Below are 13581 nucleotides of genomic sequence, written 5' to 3'. Positions count from 1 at the left end.
TGTCCAAGGACAACATAACCCACTAGAGGCAAAGCGGCATTAGAATAAACTTTCTGTGTTAATATAATTATTTCTTGTATGTCATTGATTCTTATTTCCTTGCTGCTTTATTTATTTATTTTCACTCTTAATATTATAAAGGAAGAATGGTTCAATCTGTCATTTTCTTGCACTATAGGAAGTTTAAGAAAATGAAGATATTGGGGAGCTTTAGTACGTGAGATAACACAAATGTATAAATGCAAATGAATTAAGTCCTAAATAAAGCCATGCAGATACAATTTTGCACTTTATGTATTTAAAATACGGGGAAGTGATATGATCTAAAAACATCTGTATCTACATTTTTCTCAGCATTATTTCTTGATAGTTTATAATTAGCATTTTATGGCATCTGGGTTTTCTCAACCCTGTATGATACATTTATCAAATAAATTTTATTTAAATATATATATATGTATACATATATAGTTTCTGGGATGCATATACATTATAACAACACATAATAAGCATTTTTGCATATACAGCAATAGCCATAACAGCAAATCACTTCATACCTAAATGGCAATTGTTTCGCTGTTCAGTTCTTTTTGGCTTTCTCTTTTCGCTTGAATTATTATTTTTCCTATAAATTTTACAAGCTCACCAAGTGTTCATCTTTTAATACTTTCAGGATGATTACCATGAGTGAAGGATCATTACAGTTTAAGTAAGAGAAATAGTCCTCAAAGAAATTTTAAAAACGCATTTAGGTTGCCAGTTAAACCTACAACCAATTGGCAATGATTTATTAATTATGTATTCTTCCACAGAAACAGTAAATGTTACACTAAGGAACATTAGGATGAAATAATTATATGGTAGAAGAGATTAAAAAGTAATTTTACCTAATAAACAGTAAAGTTCCTCTATATATACTTCCTATAAAATTTGCGGCAGGATGAGATAATAAGTATTGGTATTCAATACTTCTTGGTATTCAACCATGAAAATGGATAAAATAGGCTGACTCTAAGGTGGGGCATGTATTCCTCTATGGCCATGTAGAAAGATTGCATGACTTTTCTTTTTAATTGTATTGTCTGAAACTGATGACCACTCTGTACCTCCCATGAACTGGTGAAAAAAAAAAATTATCAAATTTACAATAGTCACAAAATGGATCACTTCCTTTCCGAGTCTGTATCTGAAGTAACAGTAAATTCAAAATATAATAGGAGAAGAAAGATGAAACAAGTTAGAGAAATGTAACTCCTAAAATATGATAGTATACTAGGACAGACAGCATCAAGAACCTTAAGAACCCTGGTTTCAGATCTGTAATGTTTTTGGAATAATATTTTTGCGTGTGTGGACAGGCAGTTTCCTTGTTACATTATCAACAGACCAAGAATTTCAGGTCTGCACTGTAATCAAGAGCTCTCCTGGTGACTCTGTAGTAAAGAATCTGTCTGCCAACGCAGAAGACCTGGCTTTGATCCCTGAGTTGGGAAGATCCCCTGGAGAAGAAAATGACAACCCACTTCAGTATCCTTGCCTGGGAAATCCCATGACACAGAAGCCTGATGGGCTACAGTCCATGGGGTCGTAAAAGAGTTGGACACAACTTAGCAACTAACAACAATAATTGTAAAGCAAACAAATATCACTATTCAACAGTAATTTAAAAAAACATACTGAATCTGGGTTCTATTAAGACAGCTAGTTATTCCTATTAACAGAACAGAAAATGGTAACTTGATTTTTCCAAATTCCATTTATCTGAGAAAAGATCTGTTTTTATCATTATTTTCACTTATGTACAACTTCTTTTCATTTTTTAAAAATTTAACAAAATAGGGTCTTTCCTGGTGGCTCAGTGGTGAAGAATGCCTGCCAATGCAGGAGACACTGGTTCCATCCCTGATCCCGGAAGATCCCATGTGCGGGCAGAGCAACTAAGCTTGGGCGCCACTACTGAGTCTGTGCTTGGGACCCTACTGAGGCCTGCATGCCCTAGAGCAGGTCCTTTGCCACTAGAGAAGCTGCCACAATGGGAAACCTACGCACCACAAGCAGAGTAGCCCCTGCTCTCCGCAGCTAGAGGAAAGCCCTCACAGCCACAAAGTCCTGGCACAGCAATAAATCAAATAAATAAATAAAATTATTTTAAAAATTAAAAAATAATTTTAGTTCTGTATATTTAATCAGAACAGGACTACAACATTCTACTCCTTACATTCTTACAGTTTCATTAGCTCTATAGCTTAACTCCTGACTTTATGGGACTATAATTGTGTAATATATTGGAGTCAGATGAAAGGATTATTAAAAAGCAAACATTAACACATATTTACTGAAATGAAACAAATGGGAAATAGATTTGTGACTTGTACATAATCTTCTTGGGAAAGAAAAAAACATTGAGGTGTCCTAGGGTCACCATATTAAAAAATTTTGTTCTGGATTGTCCATATGTAGCTCTGTAACCTCAGGCATATCAATTAACCTTTCTGTCTGCATAGCTATAAAATAAAGGTAATTGTGTATGACCTAACTCCATAATCAAGCCACACACATTTACTAAACAACTTCTATGTGCCAGTGCCTTTGTGAAAGGATAAGAATATAAGATATTGTGGAAGAATTGAAAACTATCATGTGTGTGAAAGCACTTTGTCAAGGATAGTATATTAGACAAACAACTATGTTACACTATCAAAATTATAAATGCTTTCTAGAAATGCCAGGAGCACCTAGCTGTCACCTCAAATGGGCAGGAGGATCTTTATTGTGGCAAATTTTATAAGCAGAACCTTGCTTTAGAAAAATAAAGTACAAGACAGTTATCAGGAAGAAAAAAGCAGAATATAAAATAAGTAACTGGTTTTTAACCAGGAAGGAGAAAGGACAGCAAGGCAAATGATAAAGCAATTACTTCTTTTAGAACTCTAAATTCACAAGGACTGATAGTCTGGGAATATCAAGAAAGTGTTAAAATTGCCTATCAGCTTAATATTCCCATGACAAAATAGGAAAATCATAATGGAAAATTTCTCTTCAGTTAAGTAAAGAAAAGAAAAGGACATTTTAAAAATATCAACCTCACTACAAAGAGAGAATAGGAAAAATAAACTGTTAGTATGCAATGTGAGACACCCATTGAGAACAGTATAAATAAAGATGACAATTTTGATAATAAGGTTTAGAGAGAGAGAGAGACCACAATAAGAACACAAACCTCTGTTTTGACAAAGCCTACAGTTAGTGAGATTTCAGATTCTAGACTTTCTGACTCTTCATCTTTCCAGAAATTTTACCACTGTTAGTTACAATGTCGAAAATAACATTGCATAACATTACTTGGCAGTTCCAGCAATACACTGGATTACAATGAAAACTAGAAATGCATAAGTCCCTTTAAGCAATATTCCCTCAGATTCCAGGGAGCGTGATACAAGGAGCAGGTGGGCTATGATATCAAAACAGCTCTGGGTGAGGATGCAACAAGCAGAGTAGATCTTCTCTTTTATTCTATGTTCACTATTGCCCCAAGTAAATGATTAATTCCACACGAAAGAATTCTTCAAAGGAGTGGAAACATTTAACATGGTTATGAGATTTCCAAAAGTTGTCCTATTTAACTGAAACATAACCATCCCTCACTTTATAGAAAAGATAGATTTCAGAAGAGGTGACCAAAGTGAATCCTTTTAAAATCATCAGCATCTTTTTAAGAGTCAGGGATTCATTTCCCAAGGGAAAAATAACCCTTCAGTTTAATAAGATGGTGAGTCAGTATTGCAGTATTATAAATACTCATTAAGACATGGGTCAATAAGGCCCATTATCAATTCACATTGTCAGAATTTCTCTCATGACTAGTGACTGCCTAAAACATCATATCTGATACTTCTGAAACTTTATTCATATATTCTTTGCTTCCTTCCCCCAAAGTTTAGGTTGTCTAATAGACCTTAATTACATTGTCAACAGAGTTTTAAATCAAACATGCTATTATTCTAACTTAGACATCCTATAAATTTAAGGTTACAATCTAGTCAATTTCTATTCTCTGTCAACTTGGGAAAATGAAACAAAGTTTAAATTTCCTTATTCATTCTCTCACTTAGATCTCTAATGAATCTTTCCTGCCTGCATGCTTAGTCCCTTCAGTTATATCCGACTCTATGCACTGTAGCCAACTAGGCTGCTCTGTCCATGGGATTCTCAGGCAAGAACGCTGGAGTGGGTGGCTATGCCCTCCTGCAGGGGATCTTCCTGACCCAGGGATCAAACCCATGTCTCCTGTTTCTTCTGCATTACCAGCGGATTCTTTACTGCTGAGTCACTGGGGAAGCCCTAATCTTTCCTATCAGGTAGCAGTAAACACTAGCCAAAGGACTTGTGGACTCAGCTGTTTTGGAACGCTCTCAGTACTGGGTCATCGAGCCACACAAATCTTCATGTCTATTAACACTTTGAAATTAGAGTCAAAAGATGTCACAGAAGTTGATGAGGCAAAAACAAATAATATAAATATAAACAATCAGATTTAGATGAAAATCCTTCCAACTGGAAATGCTTTTTTTCTCAGAGATATTTCATTATACTATCACGAGAATATAATTATTTAATAATTTTAATGAAATTCATAGGTCATTATGCCAAAGATATCAGAATGCAAAAATAAAACAAAACCCCAAAATAAACAACCAGTGTTATCCAGCAGATTTTAAAAGTTGTATTTTTTTTAATAAAGCGAAAGAAATCAAGAGGTGAGAAAAGGACTTGAGGCTCATGAATGCTACATGCCCTTTTCTTGACACTTGGAGAAAATGATAGAGAGGTCAAAGGTCAAAGGGGAAAGAACTCATCAATATATTACTTACTTCTTTATATCCAAAGATGATGCGTCCGTCCATGAGGAGGGTTGCTTGGAATGTGAAGCTTCCCAGGTTGTAATTATCCTGGAGATGTACATGGTCCCATTGGACAACAAGTGCTGTGCCTATAAACCACATTGGAACAGAAGAAATGCGATGAGAAAAATAAATCAGTCAGTTCTGGTGGGAATCTTCACAAAAGCATGGATCTTACTTTCTCATCTAGTAGTTGTGCTACTTGAATTGTATATAGTTAACTGGAATTCTGTTACTGAAATAGCATTTGGGATATTAATAAAAATTGGGTATTTTCTCAATCTAACCTCATACTGAGGTTAATATTGAGCCCAGTATGGGGGAATTTTGCCTTAGGAAGTCCATTAATGTTAATGGGTTTACTGTCTGCTTAAATTTCCATGAGTCACTTTCAAAATGCGACCCAAGTGACTTGAATGAACTTCAAATACATTTGACAAACGCTGAGAGAGAAAGGAACACATTCAGGGAAGCTAGCATCACTTATAACAGATTTGAAGATGTCTCTTCCATATTTAGAATTATACTCTTCCATGCTGAAGAAATTTCTTTAACACTAATGGGAATTTTCTTCTTTAATTCACAATGCCTGCATTTCTGTCTTTGTAGTATTGCTTCTAGAAGGTTGCAAGGTAGCTTTAAGTGCCCCAGGCTAAGATTTCTGAAGCCCCCTTGAGGTACACTGGGATGAATCTTCAGTGCTGTATACCACAGTCTGATAAGTCAATCTGCCAATGTTTACTATAAAATTATTAACATGAAATATTAATTGAAACACAGCTTAATAAGCCACCAATGAGACAACAAGGATGAATCTGGAGGGGCATTAAGCTAAGTGAAATAAGCCAAAAAGAGAAAGAGAAAAACTACATGGTATCACGTTCATGTGAAATCTTAAAACAAAGCAGGGACTAGAGTCTGGGGGAAACAGAGATGCTAACAAAAAGATACCAGCTTTCATTTCTATAACAAATCAGGTCTGAGGATCTTATGTATAACACAGGGACTACAGTGTCTGACACTGGAGGTTATGTGTGTGCGCCCAGTCGCTTCAGTCATGTCCGATTCTGCAACTCCATGGACTGTAGCCTTCCAGGTTCCTCCGTCCATGGGATTCAACTCTAGGCAAGAATACTGGAGTAGGTAGCCATTCCCTTTTCCAGGGGAATCTTCCTGACCCATAGATCTAACCCCTGTTGTCTGCATTACAGGTGGATTTTTTACTGTTGAACCACAGGGGAAGCCCAACACTACAATATAACCAAAGTTTACTGAGAATAAAACCTAAAGAGTTCACATCAGAAAAACAAAAGGTACATATGTGAGGGGATGAATATGTTAGTTAATTTGATGATAGAAATTCTTTTCCAATGTATACATATATCAAATTATCACATTGGACACTTTAAATACAGAAAAATATGTTTCTTTAAGGTAAAACTTTGTAAGTAAAAAAATTATTTTTGACTTTTACCTTGGTATGTTTAGTCATAAGCAGCACCTAAGACATACCCCTGTTTTAAGTGAAAACCCATGTCTCTTCCTTTCATGGGCATCTCTGTATCTCTACTACTATTTTTTTTTTAACTGGAAAAGGCAAGAGGACTATAATAGCCAGGAAATTTTCCATAACTGTAGAAGTAAAAGGGTCTTCTGATCATGAAATGCCTCTTAGCAACTGCTTCTTTTCCTCCACACGTGTCCACACCTTTCAAGATCTGGCCTCCTCCTAATTCCTATCCTCGCTAATTTCTATCTTCACTAATTTCAGTCAGCACTTTGATGGTGCAGAGAAAACACCGAATTGGCAGGCAGATGATCTAGACTTGGGTCCTGCCTCTAAAACTTTGTGTGTGACCTTGGACACAACCTGGTTGAACCTGTATCTTCTACAACATGGAAAGAATAATTTTTTGCTTTCTAGAGACTTCTGCCTTCAGCTCCCAAATCCATAGTTTCTGCAAATTCTTGTGCATAAAAGAGGTCTACCTCTTTTAGAGTAATTAAATGTTTTTAATGCAAATTCTGATGACGATATCTCCATGTATTATTATAGCAGGCTTTTAAAAATAACACTAAAGTGTGCGAATAAGTTTTATATTATGTCCTATTATAGCTTCTCCAATATTTGTTAATTTAAGTGGTTCTACCAGTAAGATTGCTAAATAGTGTCTGACTCTGTGACTCCATGGAATGTAGCCCACCAGGCTCCTCTGTCCATGGAATTCTCCAGGCAAGAATACTGGAGTGGGCTGCCATCTCCTCCTCCATGTGATCTTCTTGGCCCAGGGATCGAACCCCTGTCTGCTGTCTCTCCTGCATTAGCAGGTGGATTCTTTACCACTTAGCCACAAGAGAAGCCCACTAGTAAGATTAGTTGAGTGTAAATATTATCCTTAAATTTAAAAAATTACCTACATATTTTTATCTTGTTTTATGAAATAATCAATATTTCAAGTTTCACCTTTTATTAAATCTAAAACCCTATAGTCCGCAGATTAGTGAGAGCGGCTTCTAGAGGTACAATCTTATATTTCTCTCAGCAGATAATGATCACATATTGCTCTCAAGGTAGCACCTAACACAGGAAGCAATTAGATAAGTGAATCAAAAAACATTTTCTTTGGTCAGCTACGATGTAGGAGAATAATCTGTCAAAAGCAAACCTTGGACTCAAGCACGGAATTTACCAAAGAGCTGGCTTAGAGTGGGGCATCTCTTGGCCGATGACTGACAATCAGATGTCGTTTCTCTGCCGATGGACACAGAGTCTAAGCGCACAGTTCCTCCTGGTGGAGCTGAAGTTGTTACTGAAGCTCATGGAACAGACCGCATGAGCTGCTGCACCATCCTATGTGCTTACTGAAGCTGAGCAGCTGGGACTTAGTACCACTAGGGTGATCATACTTTCTGATCAGTAGTGGATGCCAATTTTTTAATCTCCAAAATAAAAACAGGCAAGTAGGCTGATCTAGGGGCATTTAAGGTCACTGTTAACTCCAAATTTTCTGATTCTGTGTTTGATTAGGTTTATGATTTTGGTAAGAATTATGCTTCTAATCTGCTATTTATGAGCCATCAAATTATTTTTCTAATAAAAGATTTAGTTTTATAACTTTTCTAGTTCTTGTGCATTAATATTCTGTGACTTCCTTACACTCCAGTAGTTATCTAGGCTGGCTATCATATCTGGAAGCATCGTTTGGTTTTTAAAACCTAGTGCTTTAATACTTGCAGAAATTTTATCTTAGAAGAAATGTTCTTAACTGCTGCTGTCTCCTTTAGAGAAGTTTTGCTTTCCTAAAATGTTGAGTTTCCCATCCTTAAGCACTCCTTCAATGATCCTAACCAATCAGAGTTGGAAATATTTCAGTAAGTCGCTCTGGTATGAAAGGACTTTGTGAAGATCCTTACAGTATTGAGAAGTACTTCTATCATTTAATAAAACACAGAAATAACTAGCTCTTATTATGATAAGAACTCAATATTCCCATTTATTACTACACAGAAGATATTTCAATAAAGTAAAAATACAATTGTTCTTGAGTATTTGTATTTTTACAACTCTCAGAATTAAAAATCATTTTAAATACTTATTTTTTTTCATTTATTCATTCATTGCATAATTATCAAGGACCTACTGTGTATTGAGTTCTTGTGCCAGGTATGCAAGAGCAAATCATTTCTTATAAATAGTCACTGCCCTTTAGAATCCAGTTGAAGTGGCACATACCAATTTTTCAAAATCATTTTAATAAAAGTAAAATTAAAATATGGAGCTACTTAGGCACAAGGTATATGAGAGAGTGTATGGGGAAGGAGACAATATGTTTTATGATTTTGATGTCAATGATATAAAAACTTGATTATCAGAAGCTTGTGTCCATGACTAAATGTCCCCAACATACTCTAGTAAGTGACAGAGCTTGGAAAATACTCAACTTTCTTAACTACTTAGGGTAGATTCCTTAGGTGATTCAGGAGATAAACTTCGGATAAGTTGCTCACTGTAGCTCTGTCTAAAGTATACTTAAAATCTGCTTGTATATCTCTGACCCTTTGTACCTCAATTTTCTTTAAGTGGGAGGACAGACTATTAACAGTTCTTAAAATAATAGAAGGAAATAATTATTATGGTTAACATTTAGAGTTAACTTCATGTATTGGAGCACACTTTGGTGTTATTCAAATTGTTTGAAATCTATTTTTCAAAGTGCACATCTGAATGTGTTTAGTTGTCTTCCTCTTTTGCTATTTTGACTTGTAAAATGGCTTTATCACACTGGTCAGATCTCTTTCAGCAAAGTGATGCCATTTTCCCAAAGCGGAGGTCATCAGTAAGTCTATGCTACCCTACGGTAAATTTCTCCCTTGGTCATTAAGGCAAGACAAGAGGAGAAGTAACTCTGTTCAGGCCGCATGTTTCTATTTTTTAAAAGATGATTCTCATTTGGGCAAATAAATACTATTTTTGTATTATAAAGAATACAGAAATTTCTATTTTTAAGTTTCCCAAACAAACATTCTTTTCCTATAATTTCTTTTTCTATCATAGTTAGAGCCTTCACTAACATGTAGACATGAAAATTCACTTATGTTTTTAGGAACATAAATTTCTTACTTAGGTTTGGGGGCATTTAGTGACATTTTCTACATATTCCTTGACTATTTTGTGTGTTCCCCTAAAGAAGTAGTAGGGATAGACTGTTGTCAGTATATACGATAAAACTTAACAGCTCTATTTCATATTTCAAAGTCAGGAAACCTTTTTCCTTAAGTGAATTTTGTTGTTTAGTTGCTGAGTTGTGTCTGACTCTTTTGCAACCTCACAGACTGTAGCTGTTAGGCTCCTCTGTCCATGGGATTTCTGTACTGGACTGGGCTGCCATTTCCTTCTCTAGAAGATCTTCCCCACCCAGGGATCAAACTCACGTCAACTTGGCCGGTGGATTCTTTACCACTGAGCCATCTGCGAAGGCCAAGCGAAATTTAATTACTCACTATCCTATATTTTCTGGGGAAGGCAATGGCACCCCACTCCAGTACTCTTGCCTGGAAAATCCCATGGACGGAGCATCCTGGTGGGCTTCAGTCAAATGGGGTCGCGAAGAGTCGGACACGACTGAGCGACTTCACTACTACACTATCCTGTATTTTCAAACATACAAATAGTTTGTAAGTTTTAGAAATTTAATATCAATATATTATACCACTTGGCTCTACCTAAAAATCAGAACTAAAATTTTTCCTTATTTACCTCTTTATAATAGGAAGGACTTATTTCAAATAGCATCAAATAAATGTGTTTGCTTTGTTCAAAATAATGTTTGCAGCAAACTATTTATTATATTCCCTGCTGCTGCTGCTGCTAAGTCACCTCAGTCGTGTCTGACTCTGTGTGACCCCATAGACGGCAGCCCACCAGGCTCCCCCGGCCCTGGGATTCTCCAGGCAAGAACACTGGAGTGGGTTGCCATTTCTTTCTCCAATGCATGAAAGTGAGAAGTGAAAGTGAAGTCGCTCAGTCGTGTCCGACTCTGTGCGACCCCATGGACTGCAGCCTACCAGGCTCCTCCGTCCATGGGATTTTCCAGGCAAGAGTACTTATATTCCCTAATACATGTTAATAAATGTTTGCTAAATGAGCAAATGAAAGAATGAATACATGAGTGACATTTAACCATGTACTTTATCCACTTATTATAGTATTAATAGGTGCAGTATAACATTTGTTACCTCAGGCTATTTGCATCAAACAGTTAACAAATCCAGTCTAAACCCAAGATTACAAAAATATTCATATGAATCTGATGATCAGTGTTTATAAGTATACATTCAGCAAAACATAGGCTAGCCAACACATACCGTTATCAAAATATCTGACAGTTGAATTTCTGGATACGCTGGGGTCAAAGTTTGCCATTAAAGGTGCTATGTACTGTGTGGCAGTTAGCATTCGGTGAACAACTTCTCCAGTGTATATGAAACCTGTAATTAGGAAAACAGGAACTTGTTAGGAAAAAAATAATATTTTGATTAAGATACCTCAACTCAACTTCCGTTACATTTTGGAAAAAAAAAATTACAGTAGTTAAAAAAAAGAAACATAAATAATATCCTAATATCTGATCAACATAGTTGAGTCTGGATTAAGTGACAAATTCTCATATAATATGGTAGCAGAACAGTAATCAGAAACCTACTACATGTACAATTTTAATTGTGGGAAAGTGACTATGATCCAGAGAGATTACTAGGCTGAAAAGGCTAGTATAGTACTGTAAGTCATCCAAACATTAAATTTGCCTCTAGTAATCCCTTGTTATTTCTACACTAGTCAAACAGGTAAGTTCCATTTACAAATGAATGTATTCTCATGATGTTCCGTTATGCATTCTTAATCTCAGTTTAGGACATTTTAGGATTCATACCTACATATATTTAATACTAAAATGCAGAAAGTATTTTGAACCATCTATTCAAAGTTGAAAGGAGGCTAAGCACTCATGACTAAACTTCACATTTCTCAGATTGCTCAAGTAGCACTGTATCAAGGAGTTAGTCTATATGTTTGCAGATAAGATGGTAAACCATTGATAATGCACAAATACCTCTCTATTTAGAGAGTTATTGATGCCAGCCTATTCCAGCTACTGGATAACAAGAGGGAATTTACTATGGAGAACTTTATCTTGAATTAAATTTCAATAGCTCCCATGTTACAACTCTACCCACTTTCAATTATTCACACTGGGTTTATTTACTTTATGGATTATCCATGACAAATTGTTAATCCTATACTGGCTTCTTGCCTCCAAGGTATTTAGCTGCTTAAAAGGAGAGTCAGATCAGGGAATACTAATTTCTAATATTAAACTAGGAAGTGCACAATTAAGAACATATAAAAACATACATATACACACATTATTACAAAATAAAATTCAAAGCAAGTTATTTGTGACAATGCAATTGTAATGTTTAGGTAATCATAAGTTAACTACATATCTAGGGTTACTATAGATCATTTTTCTATTAATATTTTCATAAGAATTAATTTTAGAAAAAGCAGAATTTTTAAAAAACCCACAAAGTTATGTTGAATTTAAACCCCTAAAAATGTAAAACTTTTATCTCACTTCATGGTCTGAATAAAGCTTTCATTAGCATATCATGGCCCTCATTGTTTCAAATTCTCTATTGCAATTTCTAGTAAGTTATTGGAGAATTAAATCTGTAGTTTTGTTATTGTTGCTTAGTTGCTAAGTCTTGTCCAACTTTTGTGAGATGCCATGGCCTGTAGCCCACCGGGCTCCTCTGTCCATGGAATTTTCCAGGCAAGAATACCAGAGTGGGTAGCCATTTCCTTCTCCAGAGGATTACCTGACCCAGAGAACAAACTCCAGTCTCCTGCATTGGCAGGCAGATTCTTTACCACTGAGATACCAGGGAAGCCCCAAATCTGTAGTTATTCACTTTGAAATCAATTTCTGTCTTTCCAGCAGGGTCTTCTCTCCTTTGACTTCCTTTTTATTTTTCACCAAACGCATAATTTAATCATAGCTATTCAGCTTTTAAAAAGATACTTAAACTGGTAAAATCTTTAGCATGTTATAGTCATCAATTACTCTTTGTTTCACATTCAACAACAAAAAAATATCTTTCAGAATAAATTCCCAGTGTCTTGAGCAGAACTTTGTAATTTGCTATTTCACATAGCTCAAGTGTACTAAAAGATGACAATAGGGTGAAACAGTCATTGCTTTTATTTGATTTCCCTGTAGATTCTCAGAGTCATGCTCTGTGTTCAAAGTCCAACATCACATCCTTAAAATTATAAAGATGAAGAATGACTATTTTTCAGGGTCTGTGATTTTTTTCTCTTATCCTCACCAGTGTGTCTTTTATAATTTCACCATTAAAAGGGATACAACAATTCTATAAATATAATCTTTTAAGGAAAAGATTGATTTACACTCTGAAAGTGTTCTTTCAGGGTCAATATCCCCAGATAGTTATTCCTCTACTTTAAATTTTCCATGTGCTAATAAGAGAAACTGATTGATTTAAAGAATAAGGAGAGTAGCAGTTCAAAGCAGTAAGATAATTTTAAATCAATACAATATTTATTCACTGAAACAACTGCAGTAAGAAATTGCAGCAGCAATTCCTGAAAACAGAATTGAAAAATGCAGTCATAAAAGATTTCAGATACATAATTCTCACTATTAGTTTTTAAAATAAGTAAGATTACACTTATTTTTATAGATTTCCCAAAACGTTATTCTCCAGTTTTCAGATCATGAGAATCACTATCTCTTGCTTCCTCTCATCAGGAAAAAGTTTTCCAGGACTAGAATTTCTCAGATTTCAAAGGTGCAAACTGTTCCCAAAGAACTAAGAGAAAAGATGAAAGAGTTTGCTAATGTGTAAAAGCTATATTTACAATAACATTAAACTATAGGAGTATTACAATTGCTACAACTTCTGCTAACAAGAAGAGAAGTGAAGTTGCTCAGTCATGTGCGATTCTTTGCGATTATAAGGACTGTAACCTAGCAGGCTCCTCTGTCCATGGCATCTTCTAGGCAAGAGTACTGGAGTGGGTTGTCATTTCCTTCTCCAGGGGATCTTCCTGACCCAGGGGTCAAACCCAGGTCTCCTGCATTGCAGGCGGACACTT

At 35.6% G+C, this 13581-nt stretch overlaps 1 protein-coding gene across 3 annotated transcripts in view; it reads right to left on the bottom strand.

Moving 5' to 3' along the window:
• Window positions 1-13581, bottom strand: part of PLXDC2 (plexin domain containing 2) — a 423511-nt gene that overhangs the window by 124506 nt on the left and 285424 nt on the right. For all 3 annotated transcript variants that reach the window (XM_020911626.2, XM_020911627.2, XM_070472041.1), the window contains exons 5-6: window positions 10767-10889; window positions 4872-4990 (exon numbers count right to left, since the gene is read on the bottom strand). In XM_020911626.2, coding sequence (XP_020767285.2) covers window positions 4872-4990; window positions 10767-10889 — 242 coding nt within the window. The remainder of the gene's footprint in view (window positions 1-4871; window positions 4991-10766; window positions 10890-13581) is intronic.

Source organism: Odocoileus virginianus, chromosome 9 (genome assembly GCF_023699985.2).
Source record: "Odocoileus virginianus isolate 20LAN1187 ecotype Illinois chromosome 9, Ovbor_1.2, whole genome shotgun sequence".
Lineage (NCBI taxonomy): Eukaryota > Metazoa > Chordata > Mammalia > Artiodactyla > Cervidae > Odocoileus > Odocoileus virginianus.
This window is presented reverse-complemented; position numbering and strand designations above follow the sequence as displayed.